General features: G+C 42.1%; 1 protein-coding gene across 2 annotated transcripts in view; it reads left to right on the top strand.

Annotated features, from left to right (window-relative positions):
• The window catches only part of METTL5 (methyltransferase like 5), a 46,575-nt gene extending 35,329 nt beyond the window's left edge, over window positions 1-11,246 (top strand). For both annotated transcript variants that reach the window (XM_033944173.1, XM_033944166.1), the window contains one exon: window positions 9,071-11,246. In XM_033944173.1, coding sequence (XP_033800064.1) covers window positions 9,071-9,077 — 7 coding nt within the window. In that variant the 3' untranslated portion in view covers window positions 9,078-11,246. The remainder of the gene's footprint in view (window positions 1-9,070) is intronic.
• Window positions 11,247-24,053: the final 12,807 nt, after the last annotated feature.

Below are 24,053 nucleotides of genomic sequence, written 5' to 3'. Positions count from 1 at the left end.
TGGCAACCCCTCTGCAGTGGGAGAGATGCCGATTCCCACTGCCAAGTGAAACCACCACCTGGCTGCGCCCCACCCTGCAGCGGGAGAGAAGCCCACTCTCTCCCACTGCTAAGAAACTACCACTACTGCCCGGCTGTGCCCCCCTGTAGTGGGAGAGATGCCCACTCTCCCCCGCTGCTGTGACCCCCCCCCCCTTGCAGCAGGATGGATGCCCACTCTCTTCCACTCCGATGCCCCCACCTTACCTTCATTTAGATCTGTGACCTAAGGGACACAGATTCCCTCCACCAAGCTGGCCTGATTCTTCCAAAATGGGTCTTCCCCTCCCAGGTGCATCCTGGGAATGAGCATCTCTCCCACTGCATCACAACATAGCTTTCTAGCAGTCTCTGACACTGTCATGCCTGAATCGGCACCCCTGGACTAGTCGCTTATTTTTGTTGCCAGAAGCCGACGCCGCTTTTAGAAAATGGCTTTTGGCAATTTTTTTAAAAATCCACTGGATGGCTCATTTTAATGTTAAAGAGCCCATTTGCATTTCAGTGTCAGAGACTGCTAGAAATGTTGCTAAAGTCAGAGAAAATCTGTTTAGATAATCTGCCACTAAAATGCATGCAGGCCAAACTGTCGGAAAACAGTTCAGCGACGGCATTAAAGTTTTGAGAATCTGGGCCTAAGAAATTAACTTTAAAAGTACAAAACTGAAGGTGGTGAAGGCTTTAGAGAATTCCAGGGGTAAACCTGTCTGAGTTATTCCATTAAAGATTGAGAAGTTTAAACTCCATTATAAGAAAGGAGTTTTCCCAAGACCACCAGCTAAATTGTAATACTTCACACTTTTATTCTTTATTTGGAGCCTGGAACTTGCCTTCGTGGAACTAAAGACTGTGATTTGGTCAATCCTGAAGACAAGTGAGAGAATTAAGAGTCATGTGCAAAGACAATCCTGAACTATGCTGGATGGCTGAGTGTGTTGGAAATTAAAGGGCCAGTGGGTTTGGATTTAATGAGAGATTGATGATTTTTCCTTTGTGTTTAAAACATTGGGGGGGTAATGAGAAACCCAGATATAGTTGTCCTAATAAATTTGGTTGCTGATATTTATGGGAGTAAGAGTCATTTTTGAGAAGGATGAAGTTCTGTGAGCAGTTAGATACCAGTGATGGCTGCCATTCCACAAGAGGGAAAGTGCTAGATGTGGTATATTTAGATTTTAGCAAAGCCTTTGACAGTGTTCCACACAGGCATCAAATAAACTGAGTGCCTTCCGAATGGACCCCAAAGTGACAGTTGAGTGGAAGGCGACAGAGGGTGGTCAATGAACATCGCTTGGAGGTAAGGGATGTTAACAGTAGTGTGCCTCAAGGTTTAGTTCTTGGGCCTGTTTTTAACATTTTTCTAAGCAATATTGCTGAAGGGCTGTCAGGTAAGATTTTCCTCTTTGCAGATGATACCAAAATCTGCAATAGAGTAGATACCCCTAATGGTATGGATAACGTGAGGAAGGGTCTAGTGAAGCCTGAAGAATGGTCTGAAATTTGGCAGCTAAACTTTAATGCTAAAAAATGCAAGGCCATGCATTTGGGCCTCAAAAATCCAAGGGAATGGTACAGTTTAGGGAGTGAAGAATTTTTGTGCATGAAAGAGGAGCAGGACTTAGGTATAGTATGTGATAGTGACTTGGTGATAGTATGTAATGATCTTAAGGTAGCCAAACATGCTGAAAAGGCAATGGTTAAAGCTAGAAGGAAGCTTGGGTGCTTAGGGAGAGGTATGGCCAGTAGGAAAAAGGAGGTATTGATTCCCCTGTATAAGACTCTGGTGAGACCTCATTTAGAATTGTGTACAATTCGGGAAAGTGCACCTTCAAAAATATATAAATAGGATAGAGTTGGTCCAGAGAAAGGCTACTAAAATGGTCGGTGGTCTTTCATCCTAAGGCATATGGGGTAGACTTAAAGATCTCATATGTATACTTTGGAGGAAAGAGGAAAGATAATAGAGATGTTTAAATACCTATCTGGTATAAATAGGCATGAGGCAAGTCTCTCAATTGAAAGAAAACTCCAGGGTAATAGGCCATGGAATGAAGTTAAGAGGTGGTAGGCTCAGGTATAATCTAAGGAAATACTTTTTTTTACAGAAAGGTTAGTAGATGCACGCAGGACCAGCGTTAGGAGGGCAAACAAGGCAACTGCCCTGGTCTCCAAAGCTCTAGGAGTCCTCCCCACCCCCATGGGCTGGCATGTTTTACCCTTTCTAACCACGCCGGTCCAATGTCACCTTCACCTTTGATCTTGCTAACAAATCATTTTTGGTGCAGGGGACTGCCAGTGATGACAGCAATTCTGAAGCACTGCCTGTGTCCCCCCCCCCCCCCCAGTGTGCTTTCCTTCTGCAGCTGTCCACTCAGGCAGAAACAGGAAGTTGTGTCATTGGGGATGGACTGCGGCAGAAGGAAAGCATGGAGAGGGGCTACAGGCAGTGCTTCAGAATTGCTGCTGCGGCCGGCAGTCCTCTGAAGCAAAAATGGATTTGTTAGCAAGACCGAAGGTAAAGGCGATGTTGGATTGGTGCAGATAAAAGGGGGAGGGCATGCCGTTACGAAGCCCCCTGGACCATTTTTTTTAAAAAGTAGAATATGGGAGGGGGTTCAAAGAAGTGCCAAGCTGAAGGAAGGGTAGGGGAAGAACTTATGGTGCTGGAAACAGGGTAGAGAGATGGCGGGCAATGGTCTGGAGTGAGAGAAGATGGATATGAGGTGGTGTGGAGGAAAGGGGAAAGATACTTGAAGGGAGGACAGTTAAGAAGAGAAAGGGACCCGAGAGTGGTGCAAAGGGAGGGAGAGAGGAGGGTAGGGTAGTTGGAAAGAGAGGGTGGACCTGGATGGGAGGGAGGGAGAGATGGGAGAGGGTAGTTGGAAAGAGAGAGAGAAGCCCAGAGGGAGGGAGAGATATGGGATGGGAGGGCAGCTGAGAAGGGAAAGGGAGAGAAGATGGACCCTCCATCTTCTTACAACTGCTGGATAATGTGGACTTTCCTCCAGGGGTTGGTCGGTCATGGTTCAGGCTGTGGGAGCAGAGGGGGGAGGGTGCAGGACCTTGAAGGATCTTTGGGATCTGGGTGGCAGGGAATTCCCTACATTTGCTCAGGCGCAGGCATGGTGGGCCTTGCCTAAACACCATTTTTGGACCTACCTTCAGGTACGCCATTATTTTGGATCTTTACAACAAAAGTTGGGGGATGTTTGGCTCTGTGGTCCTGGACACTCAATTCTTGCAGGTCCCAACGGAATTGAATAAGCTCTTTAATTGGTATAAAATATTGAAGGCTTACCTGTGCAGCCTTTGGACAGGCTGGTGAGCATCTGGCAGGAGGAATTGGCTGTTCAGTATGATAGGAAATCTTTCTTAGACTATTTTGAGCATATCCATACTATGGGAGGCACAATAGATCTTAGGGAAATGCAATTTAAAATCCTACATAGGGCTTATATTTCTCAGGCCCAGGGAGTCTGGGTCTATGGGAAGGGGGGATGTGCTCCATATGTAAAAGAGCTTCAGAAATCCTAATCCATCATTTTTTTGGAATGGCCTGCTACGAAATTTGGTTACATGTTCTCCCCACTATTGAACAAATGGTGACGTGCTCTAACCCCTGGGATTATGGCATGTTACTGATTGGGGACCAACGGATGCTGATGGAAGCAGGGTTCTCCTTAGCGGAAGTTTATATACATGGCTGTCTTGGTAGTTATAAAACTTTTGGTGCAACATTGGGTGTCGGAAAGAGCAGCCTCTTATGCCCATTGGTATAATCGGATTGCCGAGGTGGCCAGCCAGATATACTAATTCATTTTGAGACATGACAGTTCCCGGCAGGAGCCCGCCTAGAATGTCTATTATATCGGGCTTTGGAAGGATTTATTGACACTATGTCAAATCCAGTTAACACGGAACAATACTTGCTCAACTAAGATCAAATCACATCAACACTCTGAGACAAGTGTAGTGAAAGCAGTCAACTGATATCACTAGTGAATAAACCTGGAACTTCAAACACCCCAACTGGTCAGTGCTCAATGGGGTATGAATATCATCACTAGTCCACAGGTGTTCTCCTAAAAGGCTATTTTTCGTTATGCTGAAGATATTTATACATACAGATTTAAAGAAATTTTGCAAAAGTACTTAGCTTGGCCCAACAGGAGCTCTGCTGTTTCACTGATATAGCTTTCTCAGGGGTTAGAAACTTGCAATCTAATTTATCATTCAACGTTCTGCTTGCTCATACCTAATAAATGATATCATAAAAAGGTTTCAAAGCCTGCACATTTCCTATTTTAGCTTACATCAATTTCTAAAAAATGACTTTATTTCATAAATTTACTTTTTAATACTCATTTGAAACATAATATAACTCACCTAACAACTGTCTGCACATACTTACTAAGCTTCCAACGTCTTAAGCTTGCAGCTGATTGTGCTCCCTCTACAAGATGGTGGCGATTTTCCAAATAGATGCTGTCATCTTACCCAATCAATAAAAGACACGTCATCCCTCACTAAAAACCAGTCAGGACAAATCCTGACCGGTGTACTACCCCCATGTACAAATGTTCACATGTTACAAGTTTCAAGTTTAATATAAATTTGATTGATCGCTTATTCAAAATTCTAAGCGATGTACACATCAGTCAAATTACAAAATGTAGGGGACAACAAAGCAGATGACAAAAACTAAATCTTGTAAGACATATTAAAAACTAACATTACAAACATATTAAAACATCTTTTTTTAAAATTTATTGACGTGATATTTATGAACTTTCTATAATACCTCAACATTTTAATGATATGAAATAAAAAAGCATAACATTCGTGCTCGTATGTATTTGCCTTGGATTTATTTAATGATTTCACCATACAATATATTATTAATCTACTTGCTTATTTTTCTTTCACATTGTTGGCCCTGAACACAACAAAATCTTCAGTAATGTTTTTTCCATGGAAAAATGATCTTAAATTTTCATCACAGATACTCCTAGATAATTTCCCACTCCATTCCAAATAGTAACAATAACAAAAATATCATGACCAGATTAGTTCAGTGGTTAAAAATTGCTTTTATAAGCTACGTCTCATCAGATCCTTATCAAAAGTTTTCAAACCAGAAGCTCTTAACATTCTCATTCACTCATTAATTATTTCCAAGCTTGACTATTGCAACATTTTATACCATGGTATAACCCAAAAAGAAATAAGAAGATTACAGATAATACAAAATACAGCAATAAAAGTTATTACTAATTCAAAAAAATATGATCACGTTACACCACTTCTACAGGCAGCTCATTGGTTACCAATTACACATAGAATAACTTTTAAAATTATACTGTTAACTTTTAAAATTCAACAATCTAATGCACCGATATTTTTGGATCGTCTCTTGATACCGTATTCTCCATGCAGGGCACTTAGATCAACAGAACAACACTTACTGACTGTCCCTTCTTTAAAGGTAAAAGGGACCAGGAGATCTACTATTTTCTCAGTTATAGCACCCCAGCTTTGGAATAATTTACCAATATATTTACGTAATGAATCCTCTTTAGAAAAATTTAAGCGTTCTTTAAAAAGTTTCCTGTATAAGGATGCATTTGAAATATAGATAGTATAATCTATCAATCATTAAATATCTTAGATCCTAATTAGACCTACGGGCAGGTCATAAATTCATCTTCTTTCTATGATTATTTCTGCCTTATTTCTTTTTTCTTTTGTGCTACCCACTATATGTGTTTTTCCCTAAATGTTTCTTCTCTTTCTTTAAAGATTGTAGTTCATCCCCATCACCTTTTGTACCAATTATTTATTAGTATGTATATATTTTGTTTTTAATTGTATAAAACTGTTCTTTTTTGTCCCCTATTTTAATATGTTCTATGCATTGAAGTATTGGACATTCATGTACAACAAACCTTAATAAAACTTGAAACTTATACTGTCTCATCATTTTGTATTTCTATTTAAAAAGGTCATATAGCTATCTTCTAACCGTGCCGAGCTCTACGCTTGTGGAGATGGTGCGGTATACAAACCTAAGGTTTAGTTTAGTTTAGTTCTAACCTCCTCGTACATGTTTAAATCCATATAAGAATTTAGAAAATATCACTTAAATAATAAAGAGGTATTCATTATTCTTTGTCCAAATTAATGAATAGCCCCTAAATTTTAAAAGGATCATATGCTCACATAATGAGTTCATTCTTAATATACTGTGAATTCATTATGCTATTTTAATGTAATTTTACTATACTATATACTTCCATACTATATTCAGATGCCATACACTAAAAAAAACACTCATCGGGGTGCATAGAATTTAACCGATATATCCACTTCTGCTCGTGTTGCAACAGCAACTTGTTGCAATCACCCCCTCTCATACTTTTTTTCACTCTTGTCGATCACCCAACACTTTAAACTCAAAATTGTGTTTGTCTGTGGCACAATACTCCACCAGAGGTGCTTCTGTTCTTCCTCTCTTCAGGCATAGATCTTATCGCACTGGCACTTAATATAGTATATTACATACTCACTGTTACATACAATCGCTGTAGTTTTAGAGATTATATTTTTTTCGTATCATTCGGGTTCAGGAAAAAAGTTAACAACATTAATTTTACAAAACTTATAGCCACCGCATTTATAATGTCTGATCTTTCTTATATTTGTTTCACTAGTGCTGCAAGGATGATAAGAGGGGCTTAAAATCTCCTTTAAATTTTTTTGGGAATTGGATGGGGAATGTCTGAGAATGTTTGTCTGGGGGAGCAAATGTTGTGAGGAAGTGAGTATGTGGGATATAATTCTCAAAATATAGAATTGAACTCTGGTTGTTCATGTCATTTATCAGTTGCTACCTTTTGCTATTTTTTCATTGAACTCCATTGAGCACAACTGTTTTGTTTGCTGATTGTATTGCCTCTGTTTCAAATCACAATAAAACAATTTTTTAAAAAGCGGCCGCCGATCATGTGTTAATCACTCGAAAGCACTGGTTACAAAATTGTGTCTAATTCAGCCAAGATAGGCGGCTGAAATGTAGGCCCAGAAAACCCTAGTCTACATTTCACCATCTTATCTATGCTGCCATGGGATCCTAAAGTCAGGCTGCAGCAGCCATAAGCTGATCGCAGCAGGGGAAGTTATACCCGATCAGCTGAGCTGGCAGTGGTCCCCGAAGCCGTAGCTCTGAGGAGTGCTGCCGGCTCAGCTGATCAGGGGGGAAATACCCCTGCCGCGATCAGCTGAGCGGCTGAGGCATGGAACCCCCCCCCCCCAACATCAGTAGGAGGGATGCCCACTCCCTTCTGCCAGAACCCCCGAAGCCTTCCCCCTCCAACCATGATAGGAGGGATGCCAACCAGTTACACAAAAGATCCCTTACTGATTGACTTGGGCTTGGTCCAGGATTATAGTTAAAAGTATTTCTCATTATTACAATCCTTGGTTTTATTATCATCCAGCTCTCAGCTCCTGCATTTCCCCTTTCAATAATATTTTTCTCTTTATATGTCTCATAAACATCAATTCTAATTAGTTCTTTACATCTTGTCCTCCCCTGTTGGTAATTTAAAAGCTTGAACACTTCGTTGTCATGGCAACTTATCCTTTCACTTCCCATTGTATTAGCATTTTAAACTGAGTTCAAATCTAATGCAATCATTACAGGCGCCAGATGATATGTGGTCCCAGCCAGCCTGCTGTCTACCAAGATAAGAAATCTGAATCCCAAGAAAGCCAACACACAACTCTAAATATTGCAAGTCACCAATTGTGCCTTCTTATCTAGAGTGGCTCCTGAATAAAAGCTGACAGAAAACCAAAAGCAAGGAAAATGTATTCTAGCAGAAAAGAATAAAGTGAGATAATCATAATTTTAAAGCTATTTCAATTAGTATTAGGCAATTTCAATAAATGCATGCTACTCAATGGGCTTCTTCCTCTTTTGTTACAGATGCTTTTCTTCCAATTGGTTGAAATAAAATTTGATTTTCTTAAGTTCAAGCTGATTATCTCAGTCAAGCATCAGTATGCCATTGTCAAATGGAGCAAACTAGTGAACATACTGATGCTTGACTGAGATAAGCCTAATTATTTGATTTTCAAGTTTCCCAGGGTGTATTTTTGATACTTTGGTTGAATGGACTGTGCATTTTTGATACTTTAGTTGCGTGGACTTTAAGACCGGAGTGATTTCAGTAGTGTATTGTGGACAGTGCATGCTCTAGTGTTGAGCATTTCATATTATTTAACACATTTGAGAACCTATCACACAAAGGAGCCCTATGATGGGCTAGAGTCAAGTGATCCCTAAATTAAACTGAAAAAATGTACACTTTGGCCCAGATTCTGTATAGGACGCCCAGTCTCAGAAGCTTACGGGCGTCCTATATAGAATCAGGCCTAAGGCTGCCTAAAGTAAACCCGATTCGCTAACCGACGTCCACGTTACAGATGCTGGGTAGAGAATCGAGTTATTATAGACACGGCCGCTAAGCTTATCATGGCAAGGGATCTCCTTGCTGTGATAAGTTAAGTGACTGCAGCCACCAGTCCCCCCCCCCCCCGAATGAACGTGGCAGGAGGGATGCCCAAACCCCTTGCAGGAAACACCCCCCGAACAAAACCAGCAGGAGGATGCCCAATCCTTCCTGCCAAAACCCCAATCATAGATTCTGTGATGACCCCACCCCTCCTAACACCCCCACTCTCCCCGGATCCCCCTTCTAAACTGTAATGATGGCCCGGCCAGCCGGGTCTTCCCTCTGGCCGGCAAGCCCACCTCCATCGGAATGAGGTGGGCCTGCCCCTTCCTGGTGCATTGTGGGATGCACCGGGGAGGGGGGTCTAAGGCCTGATTGGTCCAGGTACCTAAGGCCCCTCCCATGGTTGTCTAGCATGAACTGCATGTTAGTGTTCTCAAAGTGACTCAATGATGTTGAGGGCAGGAGACTGTGATGGCTGCTCTAGAACTTTAACTATTTTTTTTTTTGCTGCAGCCACTGAAGAGTTGACTTGACCTTATGTTGTGGATCATTGTCATGTTGGAAAGTCCAAGTGCACCCCATGTTCAGCTTCTTGGCTGATCCCGAATGCAAATTCTCCAATATTTTCTGATAAGATGTTGCATTAATCCTGCCATCAATTTTTTACTAAATTTCTCGAGCTGCTGAAACTCTCATACTCCCAAAGCACCAGAGATCCACCTCCATGCTTCACAGTAGAGATGATGTGCTTCTTTTCATAGGCCTTGTTGACTTCTCTCTGAATAGCATATATGTTTGTGACAATAAATTTCAATTTAGGCCTCATCACATAGAAACATGATGGAAGATAAAGGCCAAATGGCCCATCTAGTCTGCCCATCCGCAGTAACCATTATCTCTTTCTCTCTCTGAGAGATTCCAAGTGCCTACCCAGGCCCTTTTGAATTCAGACACAGATTATTTGATTCCAGAAGTTTTGAGAATTCTCTAGGTGCTGTTTGATATATTATAAGCAAGCTGTTTTGTGGCTTTGGTACTGCAATGTTTGTTTGTTTTTTACAACTCTATGATGCAGCCTATTTCTGTTCAAGTATCTCCTTATTGTGCATGCTGAAACAGCCCACTACTTTGTTTCAGAGAAGCCTGTATTTCAGTAGAAGTTGCTTGTAGGTGTTTCTTTGCAACTCTACAAATTTTCCTGCAGTTGTGTCTGAAATCTTTCTTAGTATACTTGACTGTGGCTTGGTTTTAATAGAATCCCCATGCTTCAGTAACCAACAATGTCTGTACAATCCTGGATGACATGCACAAGGATTTCTCAAGAACTAAGAAATTAATCAACTATTTATACCCAGACACTAATTACAATAAAAAAATGACACATGTGAATACTTACCCTTCATTGCCATCTCAACCTGTGTGTGTCAACCTGAATGTATGTTGTCAACCGAAACATTTATTTAAAAAAAAAAAAAATTAATTAATTTTATATCACCAAAAATCTCAGCGATTTCCAAGGATATGTAAACTTTTGCTCAGGTTCCAAGTTTATTTAATTTTTGATATGCCATCTAAAAAATATGTAAACGGTTTACAGTAAAATTGATTTTATATAAAAAAAAAAAAAAACAATATCAGGTAGAAGGAAGATAACATTCAACCGACATGAAACAGAAGGGCTAAAAGGAAAGAAATAAAATGTAATAAGAGAAAAGGGAAAACACAAATGGGAAAGGGGATGTAAATTATTCCTTTCTTAAGTAATTTTTCTTATATATTATATGCATCTTTAAACAAGAATGATTTAAGGTTGGATTTGAACTTTATAATAGAGTTTTCCTAAGATGTTGAGGCATAGTGTTCCATAAGGAGGGGGCAGCAACGGAAAATATGGATTTACATGTTATGTCATAAAAGATTTGTTGCACTGACAGAATGGATAGGAGATTTTGATGATTGGACTGGTGTTCGTGGTGTATTATGTGGGATAAGTATTTTAATGATGAATGCCGGGGAGCATTCTAGTCTTGTTTTTAAAAGTGAGAAGAAGAATTTTAAATGTTATATGGTGAGAAACAGACAACCAGTGAGCGTCCATGAGAAGAGGTGTGAGTTCAGTTATCCTTATGATTACTAAAAGACAGACACAATTCTGTGATGCTACATAGCTTCACCTGACCAATATTCCTGAATCAAAAAATGTTTTGGAGGATCACTTCTATTTTCCACAAATGGTACACATCTTACAAATTTTGCCAGGGGTATATAAACTTATGATCACACATGTATCTGAATAGGTTGCTTATATATGTTTCATCTTGTGAACATCAGAAAGAAACTCTCTTTGGTATGATGCAAATACTACAATGCATGTTAGTAGTAAATTTGAGAGACTGAGTTCATATTCTCTATAGCCTGGCTTAAGAATGAGGTTCATTACTGTCATGCTGTGTGCCAAACTAACCCATTTGGAGACATTGCACCCAGGAGAAAAGTTTGTGATGTGATCAGTCTTAAAAATCCAGGATTCTTCCATGTTCTAATACAAAGAAGTTACTGAATACAGAAAGTGAATATTTCATGCTCTATAACAGTGTTCTTCAACTGCCAGTCCATGGACCTGTGCCGGTCCACAGAAATTTCCTACTGGTCCACAGGGCCAGCATGTGCATTGGCCCGAGACAGTGTTCTTCAGCCGCCAGTCCACGGTGTGATCGATGCGGCGTTGTCTTATTTATTTATTTATTTATTTATTTAGATTTTTATCCCGCCCTCCCAGTAGCTCAGAACGGTTTACAAGTAAACATTCACAATGGAGTGAATTGGACATACAAGGTTATACAGTAGATTTAAATACTTGGACATACGAGACTGTGCAGCAATGTAAATATAGGGACTATACAGCAAATTAAAAACAGTAGTTTAAATATAAGTAGTTTAGTTTAGATACAAGTTATTTGAGTATAGGCTGAGAGTGGACTATACAGAAATTTTTGGCAGAAGATTAGAATGGAGAAAGAAGGGTAGAGGTGGGGTTTAAGGGGTTGGGTGTAGACTGAGGGTGACCTTTAGTTGAAGAGGAGGGTCTTCAGGCCAGCTCCCTCTTCCTCAGTGCTGCAGTGCACAAAGCCGTGGGAAGAGGCTCCTACGCGCATCCTGCACCTGAATCGGAAGCCTTCTCACAACGTCAGAGGGAAGGCTTCCAGCTGAGTCGCAGGACATGCAAGGAGCCGCTGTTCATGGCTTTGTGCACTGCAGCACTGAGGAAGAAGGAGCCGGCCCGGAGATAACACCGGGGGCAGCATAAAACAGCCATGCGGGAGCAGATCAGAAGGCAAGGCACAGCATGGAGGGAGGGAGACAACGACGGTAGGGGGAATGATTTTAGTTTTGAATTTAGTGATTGATTTACATCTACTTTCTATTTTGCACTGTTCAGGAAGAAATGCATTTGTTTTTTTTCCTCTGGGGTTGTACTACAGAGTCTTGCATGTTAGGGTTTGTTTGTATATATTAATACTTTTAGTTTTTGGTCCTGTATTTGCATAGGGTTATCTGTGTTCTGGTAGGAATGAATATTGAGAAGCATACAGTGTACATTTAGTGATTAACCATTATATGTTGTTAATACGATTATATTGTGTGTGTGTGTGTGTATGAAAAATGAATGGAAAAAATGGTTGTACAATTAGTACTATTATGGGAGCGGGGTCTGGGGCAGAGATTGGGTGGAGATGGGTTGGGTATGGCCCACGACTTAGCCCAGTGTTTTTCAACTGCCAGTCTGCGGACCGGTGCCGGTCCACATAATAATTATTTTATTTCCACCGGTCCATAGGTGTCAAAAGGTTGAAGAATACTGCTCTATAACAAACAGTATGGAGAACAATAGGGAATGGTTTACTTCATTTAGCCAGTATAAAGAAAGTCCCTGACAGTGTAGTAGCTGTACCTTTGAAGACTATAGATTTATTACACAATATGACAATGATGAAGTGCCAGCTGTGGTAATATGCTGTTATCGAGTCAGGCAGTAGAAGAAACATGAGATACTAATGAGACTAATCAGGAATCATACTGTGATAAAGGTGTATTTTAATGTAATGATAAGTAGCACACAGTGTCCACAAATAATATAAAGTACTTTATTCTAGGATTCAATTAGTATTAATACATCAAGCTCAAAACATAAGGATGATATTTAATTTTAGCAAGAAAAAAATGTCTGCTATAGAAATGTGCAGATTAATACAAGTATTTAAACCCCTTGGCCAACATTGTTTTTTAAATGCCATCTGCATTGGCCCTTGATCTGTCACAGTGGGATTTTCATGTTAATATACAGGGTCTTCCTGTCTTGACACAGTGTGTATGGTTGTGGGAATGTTACTATAGAGTGTTGTTGAGAGGTTATTTTACTCAGCATCAACTGTATCGTAGTGGGGGCATAGATTCTGACATATGTTTGAAATGTGAGGAAGCTAGCAACACCTTGGACCACGCCTTTTGGGTCTGCCCACGAATTTGACAATATTGGTGTGGAGTGGTGGGCTTTATGCAATGGGTAATCAAGAGGCCTATTGCGGGTAATATCTTGCAGTTGGTCTTGGATGTCCCTAGGGCATTTGGGACTTTGACCGCTGCTCCCACTCTGCTCTGTCGAAAAATGTGTTTGGTGGCACGTAAGTGCATATTGCAATGTTGGTTGTCTGCCAACATTCTCTTATTGGCACTGGCGTAATATGTTCCATCAATTAGCAAGTTGGGAGGTGAGGGATGTTCGTGGGAAGTGGAAGGGAAGAAAGTGCTATTTGAAAACTTGGAGGTTTTATTTGGAGCAGTTGCATCCCCAAGGACATAATATTTTGCTTAATGAGCTCTGATGAGTTGCTGTAGACTTTGGAGCCTTGCTCAATGATTGGTTTGGGTGCGGGGGGGGGGGGGCTCTGGGGGAGGAGTTTTGGGTAGGTGTTGTGGGTGCTGTGGAGTGGTGGTGGGGTGGTAGGGAGGTGTACCTTTTCATTGGTTGTGGTTCTTAGTTCTTACTACTTACCTGCAGCTTTCTTTGGTAGTTTTGTACTGGCAGAAGGGAGACTTGGGGAGGGAAGGGTTTTGATTCTTGTAGGATCACTTTCGTGCCTGGGGGGTTACCATGTTCTTTTGTTCTTACCTGGTAGTTTGTATGCTTTGTGCTTTGGAGGGGGGGGAGTTGGGGGTTCTTTATTGCTGGGGGGAGGATACAAAACTTTTGATGACTGGATCTTTATTGCTTTATTTGCATTGTTGATGTATTCTAGTTCTTTTGCTGAATTCTGTTGTGATGCTGTTCTGTGGTATCTGTTGTCATCAATAAAAATTGTTTGAACTTAAATGCCACCTGCAGCACTGGAATATTTAACATATTATTAGCAACCCCTTACACACGCTTGTATACTTTTCTTCAAATCCACAGAAGTGATGATGCTGATTATATGTACAGAACAGCGACTGTTGTCACAGTACAGGTAGTAAGGGTATTTAGTTGCTATCCATGTACTTGTAGATGAGCACTTTAAATTAGGCATCCTTTTTGCTATCTGTATAACTGGATGGAATACCCTTACTCTGCCATGGCACTATCCCCTGGATTCTACACATTGTATATGGTGCCTAAAGTTACACATGCAAATTTAGGGACACACCCGATTTGCCAACACAATTTGAGTAATCAGACAATTAGAGCCAATAATTGGGAGTTAACATTCAATTATTAGCATTCATTGGCAACAAGTTGGATTTGAGCGTACATCTTGCTAAGCACTATTCTGTGCAGATGTACTTGCAAATCTTTTAGCGCGTAACTGAAAAGGGAGTGTGGCTGTGTAAGAGGCAAGAGTGAGCCAGAGGCATTTACTAAAGATGCATGCAGTATTATAGAATCTGGAGGTTTTGTGCAAAATTTACATGCAAGGGTTTAGTTGGTATAAATCCTCACACCAAAAGTTGGGTATGGATCCTGGTGTTACACGCTATTCTATAAATATGCTCCAACAAGTGTTCTGCATTCATCTCAGAAGAAATTTCTCCAATTACCATCATTGAATAAAGTTAGATTGACTGGAACATGGAAAAGAACATTATGTTATGCTGGACCTAACTTGTGGAATAAGCTGCCAATTGAATTGCAATCAATGGAAAGTTACTTGGGTTTTCGTAAGCTATTGAAAACATGGCTTTTTCCTGAAAACTTTTGTATTGTGGAATGAACATTATAACATGGATAGTAAGGAGAGTCAGAATGAGGCCTTTTATATAGTTAATCAGTGGATTTGATAATGAGAGTTGCAATTAGATGATTATTATATTAGAGGTGGGTCCTATAGATGTGATGGAATAATTAGAATAATAATTGTTGTTACACAATGAGATGTTTTTAACTTGTTATAATGAACTGTTTTTAGAATTGTAAACCGCTATAGCACTTCATTTTGTAGTGGTATATTAAGTATTAAACTAAATCAACTTTGCCATTTATAGAACACTCAGTATGCATCTTTTTTTCAGTGCCCAAATTTGGTTACCATTTACTGCATTTAGTCCTATATGGGTAGTGCAGAGACTGTCGCAAGAATTTTCAGCAGCACTTTCTGTATAGTGCCACTAAAAATGAACGAATAAGGGAAGAAAGTTGTTCTGATTTATCCAGATAAGTAATTCAGATAGCAAGCTGAATATTGTCGCTATCTGGATAACTTTTGAGACCGCTCATGCTCCACCCCAGCACTGTGTGTATAATACAGGGCAGTCAGTAATTATTTTCAGTGGCACTATCTGCATAGTGCTGCTGAAAATCTCAGAATAGTTCTACAATTTTCAGATATAGTGCATCTGGATCCCTTACTGACAGTTTATACTAACTATGGCCCTAGTAATTTGTTGGGCAAAGATTAGTGCAGGTCTTCCTCTCCAATAGAATCTTGTTCTTCCTTTATTCAGATATCTGGCTATTCAGGGGCTAAGTAGGAGCAGAATTGTTAAGTTGCATCTGACATATCCTGAATCTTCTTAACAAACAATAGATCCAGTAAATAACCCAGGTCGCCTGAGGCATCTGAGCCAATCAGGGCCTTAGGCCCCTCCCTGTACATCACATGATGCACCGGGGAGGGGCCTAAGACACAGTTTCGTTGCGGAAGGATCAAGATCAGGAAGTGTTTTTAGTACCTCCTGCTTCCAACTTCCGGGGATGGGGGCCTCCGGTAGCAGGAGGGAGTGGGCATTAACTGAGCATGAAGCAACATTTAAGAATCAAGGGGAGTAATGGCATGTAATACCAGAAAAAGTGTATATGGAATGAGTTTAGCCCTGATTAAAGATAACCTAGGGAACAGAGTTGCAATTTTAGAAGATTGTCTAAAGACCCCAAAGAAAAAAGTAGGGGGGATGCCTACTCCCTCCTGCCCCAAAGGTACCTGCCTGCTCCCCCCAAAAATTGGCAGGAGGGAGTAGGCATCCCCCTTGCCTTTTTCTTTGGGGTCTTCAGACAATCTTCCAAAGTTGCAACTCTGTTCCCTAAGTGGAGGTTATCCTTAATCTGGGCTAAACTTATTCCATGTACACTTTTTCTGGTAGTACTCATTACATGCCATTACTCCCCTTGATTCTTACATGTTGCTTCATGCTCAGTTAATTTGTAGAAGTAGCTGAAGAGAATGTTGAAAGACAGAAGCCACCATGTCTCCATACAAGGAGATGCGAACTGGTATCTCCGATTTAGGACAATTGCATTGAAGAAAGCACTGATATGTCACATGCAGTATAGCCACTGACTCTCCTATATCTACAGCTTCTGAGGAAGGCTGAGTCCCAAATCCAGCTGCTGTTCCAGGTGTCTCCATACCTTGGCCCTGTAAATATGGCTTCATATTTAGCTTGCTATAACTCAGCATCTCATCCACAAAGCAGGGTTGTAGCCACATAGGGCACAAGGAAGATATGGGGTGCAAAAATTGCTCCTTGTTCACTGTCTCCCCTGTGGTGGCCATTGGGGATGGTGCTAGGGAGCAAGTCGCACAGGATGTGATTCAGGCATAGGACACTACTGCTACAATGTCCTGGACCAGTGCCAATTCCAGCATACTGATGGCATTAGGCAACACTGAAGTTTGCACAAACCTGTAACAGTGCAGCTGCTGCTGCAAGTGGTAATGGGATTGATTTTCAGGGCTCAAGAAATATCCTGGAACTTAGAAAACTTCACCAGGCCGTGTTTTGAATCATCTATAGTTTGTTTAGGAGAGTAGAGTTTGGACCCTGAGCATGGACCATGAGACACCAGCGCACTCATAAAGCTGCAGCTGCCAATTAAGCTGCTAGCTTTCACTCAAGGTGTGAAAAATAACAAAAACATGGAAATGACACATAACGCAAGGTTCACCAAAATATTTAATTATTTTTATTTTTTCAATCATGGATATCAAAAGGCTAGTTGTGTTAGCGGGAGGTCGTTATAGTTGCCAAAATGGTGGCTTTCTGATAACGAACTCAACTCGATATTTCGAAGCTCCCCATTATATACCTTAAGTTCAGTATGACATCATTGGCTGTGTGGGCCAATCAAAACTAACAGAGGTGGTCTTAAAAGTTAGACAAAGAAAATTCCTCTACATGTTTAAGAGTTTCAGAAATCATATTTGTTTTGTTTACATTCATTTCTGAATATACATTATTATTTTATAACATATCCAATATTCCTTTTATCCTTTTTACAAAGGTATATTAAGAGAATCAGCATTTGTTAAAAAGGGTGCTGAGATATTCTCAGCCTGCTTTGAACAACTAACAGTTTCATGTTACACCTAAAAAAACTGGTCAGCCTTAGAGGAAAAGGAGGGGCTGTTTTCCCCCTTTCTATGCTAGAGACTGCTATAGGTCTCTGACTAATTATTTCCAGATGTTGTGCTCAGGCTTTTTTCTTAGTGTTCTTTTTATAAACCATTTCATTTTAAATATAGATTCTTTCATCCATCCATTCAGCACTTGCTTGGGGCCCCACATCCATTCAGACCATGCATTTTCATTCATTCTATGTATTTCATTCATATTTAATACCTGTTATATCTCAGTTTGGGATACGTAATCTAATATGCTCTTCCTACCCAGCCTAAGGCACATCTGGTATCAATTAGAACCATGACACTAGAAGCGGGAAAACTATGAACAAAGAAAAGCAGAGAGAACAAAGAAGACAGAAAGACAGAACCCAAAATGGAGTTCTTAATACAAGATGGAGTTCTTAATCCTAATTTCCTTTATGATCTAGTCTAATAGCAAAGTACATAAAAAGAATATTATTATGCTTTTCCTTAATATTAATCAGTAGTGTGTTTTTCTGGCCTTGGCTACATCCATATTCAGATTTTTATTCACCAATTTTTCATATGCTTCTATTGGGTGTGGGCTTAACTAACACATATACTTGTATCTAACTAAAGTTACTCAGAATCATACGAAAAACAGGCTCTTTTGTAGAAAAATTCCACAAAATACTGCACTATCATGTCCTGACGTCCATTTCATTACTGTACCATAGACATCACCCTCTACTGGCCACGAGCCACTACTGCTCAACCAACATAGAGGGAATTGCAATAATCTAGCTGGGACAGTATAAGCATTTGCATCAATGTGGCAAAGTGGTGCTCTTGAAGGTGAACTGTGCCAGATTCCAGAACGGCCCTTGGGCAAGATTTTCTTTGGTAGGCACAGACCCAGGCTGGATCCCCAGACCAAGAGGACAGGGCGGAGGTGAAGGCTGAAGCTCCCGCTCCCTCCTCCAGCGCTACGGCATACGTTTTAAAATCACTGATCCAGCGCAATCAATGTCCAAATGCAATAGATTAGGGGCTGGGGAGTCCATCCCAATTGATATTGAGTCAAATTGAGGGGTCAAAAAATAAGTAACAGAAGCAGAGCAACAGCAAAAGATTTCTGTCCAGACTAGTGCTGCCTGATTCACGATTTGAATCGGTTCACTGATTCACTTCGGGTGAATCGATTTGAAACAAAAAAAAAATCTGCTTCCCGATTTGGCTGACTTTCCCCCCTCGCCCCCTAAAGCAGGAGCGGCAGCCCTGCTCTTGCTGGCCAGCCGCTTCTGCACCTGCTTTAGAGGGCGATGGGTGAAGGGTCAGTCGGTAAGTGCGGCTGTCGGCTTCCCCTCCTGGTCTCCCACTTCCCCCCCCCTGGCCTCCTGCTTCCCCCCTGGCTTCCACACACCCTTTACCTTTGAGGAGTAGCCTACAGACAAGATCGCGGTGCTCGTGATCTTTGCACTGCTTCTGAGCTGTTTCCTCCGCCGCGATCCTGCCTCTGAAGTCAGAGGAGGGATGGGACCCCGGCAGAGGAAACAGCTCCAAAGCCGTGCAAAGATCGCTAGCACCATGATCTTGTCTGCAGGCTGCTCCTCAAAGATAAATAGTGTGGGGAGGCCAGGGGGGAAGCTGGACACCAGTGGGAGGCCAGGGGAACATGCAGGCCTTCCGGGGGGGAGGGGGAGCAGTCCTTTGGGATGGTGGGGGACAAGCCTTCGGGGGGGACAGACAGGCAGACCTTCAGGGTTGGGATGCAGACTTTTAAGGGGGGGACAGGCCTTCATGGGGGACAGGCAGGCCTTCAGGGGTGGGATGCAGGCCTTTAAGAGGGGGACAAGCCTTCAAGGGGAAACAGGCCTTCAGGGATGGTGGCACAGGCCTTTAGGGGTGGGGTGCAGGCCTTCAGGGGGGGACTGACCTTCAGGGGAGGGGGGCCCTGGTGTAGAAGTACACGGAGGGAGGGAAGGGGGGTTCAAAGAGACATGCATATGCCGGACTTTGGGGGGGGGGGAAGAAATAATGGGTCTGAAAATAACTCTGGACCAATGCCTCACCATGAAAGATCAGGTGGACTCCCTAATCAAAAAGAGTTTTTTCACCCTCTGGAAACTTAAATCCATTAAAGCATACTTTGATAACTTTGCCTTCAGAATCTTGGTACAATCCCTCGTATTAAGTCAACTCGACTACTGTAACATCGCCTACTTAGCAATCCCCCAAAAGAATATGCGACGATTACAACTAATGCAAAACACTGCGGTCAGACTAATCTTCGGTCTAAAGAAGTTCGATCACGTGATGCCATACTTCAAACAGCTACACTGGCTGCCGATGGAAGCTCGTGTAAAGTTTAAGTTCGCCTGCCTCTGTTTTAAAGTTTTCTACGGTCTAACCCCTAAATACATCACTGACCTATTCTTCTCAGCCAACAAACACAAGAGAAGCTCCCACTCGCACTTCGTTTCTCCCCCGGTTAGAGGATGCAAACTAAAAAAACACCATGAGCATCTTTTCTCACATCAGGCTGCTCTATGGGGTAAAGACCTAGAACAACTCCTATTGCCCACTACTTATGAGGTATTCAGGAAACGCCTCAAAACTCACCTATTCCTGAAATACCTAGACCAGGGGTGTCCAATGTCAGTCCTCGAGGGCCGCAATCCAGTCGGGTTTTCAGGATTTCCCCAATGAATATGCATGAGATCTATTTGCATGCACTGCTTTCATTGTATGCTAATAGATCTCATGCATATTCATTGGGGAAATCCTGAAAACCCGACTGGATTGCGGCCCTCGAGGACCGACATTGGACACCCCTGACCTAGACAGCTGACCCACTTCCCTCCTTCCCCTCTCTTGCCCTTTCTCCCCATTGTTCCCACATCCCTTAAGTTAACTCAACTTGTACGTCAACTCAACTTGTACTCCACTAATCTTCTGTAAACCGCATAGAACTTAACGGTATTGCGGTATATAAACTGTTATTATTATTATTAAAATAGAGGAGAGGGAGAGAGATGATGGACAATGGGATTTAGGGAGGGAAGGAACAGAAAGTGAGAGAAGTTGGACACAAAAGATGGTGTGGAGGGTGGGGGAAAGAGATACTGGATAGGAGGGTAGTTGGGAAAAGAAAGGGAGAGATGGTGGACCCTGGGGTGGTGGGGAAGGAGGGAGAGATGCAGGATGAAAGGGTAGTTAAGAAAAGGTGGATCTGTGGAGGGAGATGAAAAAAAGGAAAGATGCTAGATCTCCTGGGGAGGGAAGGGAAACGGAAGGGGAGGACAGAGATGACAGATGGATGGTTAGCATGGAGAAAGACAAAAGGAGGAGACCCTGGCAAGCAAGTTATCAGAAGACAACCAGAGCCTGGGACCAACAAGATTTGAATAATGACCAGACAACAAAAGGTAGAAAAACTAATTTTATTTTTTGTTTTGTGATTACAATATGTCAGATTTGAAATGTGTATTCTGCCAGAGCTGGTATTAGACGCAAACGTGAGCTAGGATTTAACAGAGAGAGGAAAAGTCTTTTTTGTTTGTTTATTTTGTTTACATCACAGCGCCAGTGTGATTAGGAGAAGGCAAAGGGGGTGAAGAGGCTATAAAATAAACTCACCAGGATGTTTGAAAAACAAAACAAAACACCCAATTGGGCAGGAAAATTGAATGGAAAAACCAATTTAATAGGCTGAATCGAATCGAAAATTTTTTTCCTGAATCGGGCAGCACTAGTCCAGAGTGCTTGCAGAAATTGAAACTGATTTTACTACTAGGGGTTGTGCACTATGTGTTCTGAAAATATGTGAATTCCTGAGGGTTGGGACTGAATACCTAGGGTATGGAATCCAGAAGGGAAGTAACAGAATCAGTGTTATGTTGTTGGACCATTGTATCTGCTGGGAGGCTTGGTGGATGGCTGCCTAGCAGTTTTGCTCCCTCCTCTGAACATCAATTATTAGACTTAAAGGTTTCACTAGTGGCCAGATCGGGAGCCCTTTTCCAGCAGGGCACCTAGCATCATCTACACCCTCCCCTGTTCCAGCAGGGGAGAGAATTACAAGAGGAGCAGCGCTGACGGTGCTCGGCACCAACTGCCAGTTTCACTAGTGGCCAGATCGGGAGCCCTTTCCAGCAGGACATCTAGCATCATCTACACCCCTCCCCCGTTCCAGCAGGGGAGAGCCAACAGTTGAGAGCTGCAGTCTGACGCTCAAACCAACGGGGCTCCTTTCTGACTAATTCACCGCCCTCCTCCTCCTTGGCTTATCGAGATCCACTGGGGGCCAAATTTTATTATTGTCTATACTCTTGTTTTAGCTCCATATTTTTTATTATTGTCCATGCTCTTGTTTTAGTTGCATAAGTTTATTACTGTCTGTGCTTTTGTTCAGTGCCAAACTGTATTACTGCCAAAGGTTTCGCCTTTCTTCCCTACTCTTGACTATGCACTCAGCCAGCCTAATTAAGTCCTCTGCCCCTTCCTTAGCTAATACTAATCCCCCCCTGCTGCAGACTTTCACACACCAATCATCCGGTCCTAACCCCGCCATGAATCCTTTCTTCTGGTTCCTTTTCCTATTCTGCTTACCTCTCTATTCTTCCCTCTGTCTGATACCCCCCTCCCCCAACCTACTCGACCCACCAAACACCAATAATATTTGCCCTGGCCTCAGAATCCCCCCCACGCTGATACGCACCAGAATTCCCCCTTTCAAGAAAAATCTCCGAAAAGTCAACCTAAACTCACTAAAGCCCCTGCCCCCAGCCAATCTTCCCAATGCTGTCTCTGACTCTCTCACCCGAGTCCCAACTCTTTATTGCAATGCCAGATCAGTATGCAATAAGACCCAGATCTTGAAGGACCTTCTAGATGAGTTCGACCCTGGATTCCTGTGTATCACGGAATCATGGATCGCCAAAGATGATCTTTTTACACAAAACGAACTCCTCCCCCATGGTTATCAAGGCCTCTTCTCCCCCAGATCCAACCGAAAAGGAGGTGGACTGGCACTGCTCTACAAATCTTTCTTTGACGTCCAGCTCCTCGAGAAGGGCACTCACGCCTCTCTAGAATATATGCTTGTCTCTGTCAATGATGAACTCCGCACTCACCCATTGGGCATCTTATTACTATACCGCCCGCCCACCCCTTGGAACAACTCCTCCAATCTCGTCTTTGAGGCTATTACAAACGCCTTTCTTAAATTTCAAAGACTACTGATTGTTGGTGATATTAATCTCCACCTTGATGACACCAACAGCAAGGACATGATCGAATTTAACAACTTCCTTACCTTTCTAGGTTTCCCCTCACCTACCTCTTCTCCAACCCACGAAAAAGGACATACACTAGACTTCACCACTTTCCTCGACCTTACTGCCTTCAAAACTTCAACCGATGACACCCGTTGGGAACAAGTCCCTTGGTCTGACCACTTCTTAGGGGCTACTTGCCTCCCCATTTTCATGTCACACCTTGAATCCCCATCCCATTCCTCCCATTCAATAACCTTCTGCAAGAAAATTTCGAGTAATCTTTTCTGGTCCAAATTTCTCAACCAACTCTCCTCCAATCCTAAGCCTACAGACTCTGAATCCTGCTGGTGCAATTGGATCTCCCTCTCCGAATCCATCTATCACTCCCTCGCTCCAATATCCACAAAAACCATCTCCTACCCCCGAAAGGCCCCTTGGTATCTACTGCTCCATAGAGAGCTGAAACAGAAATGTTGCACTTTGGAGCACAAATGGAAAAAATCTAAATCCCCCTCAGATAGACAGACCTGGAGGGTCAATATTAAACTTTACAATTCATTACTAAAAAAAGCCAGGAAGAATTTCTTCGGAGATAAAATCTCCAGATCCAACAACCAGATCAGTGCGTTGTTTAACATTTGGCGCTCCCTAACTACAAAAAAGGACCCATCCTTGCTCCCCTCATCTCTATCAGTAGATGCCCTTGCAAAATTCTTCAATGAAAAGGTTACCACCCTAAGATGCTCCTTCCCGCCTACAGTCTCCTACAACTCCCTAATCTCTACTGACCTCAACCCTTCCCTACCTGTCTCCAATCCCATTCCAGCCGACAGATCCTGGACCGTTTTTGAGCTTGTTTCTGAATTGCAAGTCTCCAAACTCTGCCTCAAACTAAAAACTTGCAAATGTACCTTGGATCCTTTCCCCTCCTACCTATTCGAGAATATCTCTACACAGGCCATCGCTTCCCTCACCAAACTTATAAACGCTGCTCTAACATTGGGCCTTTTCTCCTCCGAAATGGGACATATTGCACTAACCCCTCTACTGAAAAAGACTGACCTTAACCCCTCTATTCCCTCCAATTACCGTCCAATAGCAAATATTCCTCTCCTAACCAAGATGTTAGAATCCATCATATCCACTCAACTCTCATCCTACCTAGAAAGATTCTCTATTCTCCTACCCCACCAATTCGGCTTCAGACCCAACTTCAGCACCGAATCTCTATTAGCCTCACTAATCTCTAAGGTACAACAACTTCATTCTCGCAACAAATTCGCTGTACTTCTACAATTCGACCTCTCCGCAGCTTTTGACGTCGTCCATCATGATATCCTAATCTTCCAACTCTCTGAAATAGGCATAAGTTCCACAGTCCTA

This window comes from Geotrypetes seraphini, chromosome 5, assembly GCF_902459505.1.
Source record: "Geotrypetes seraphini chromosome 5, aGeoSer1.1, whole genome shotgun sequence".
Classification (NCBI taxonomy): Eukaryota; Metazoa; Chordata; class Amphibia; order Gymnophiona; family Dermophiidae; genus Geotrypetes; species Geotrypetes seraphini.
This window is presented reverse-complemented; position numbering and strand designations above follow the sequence as displayed.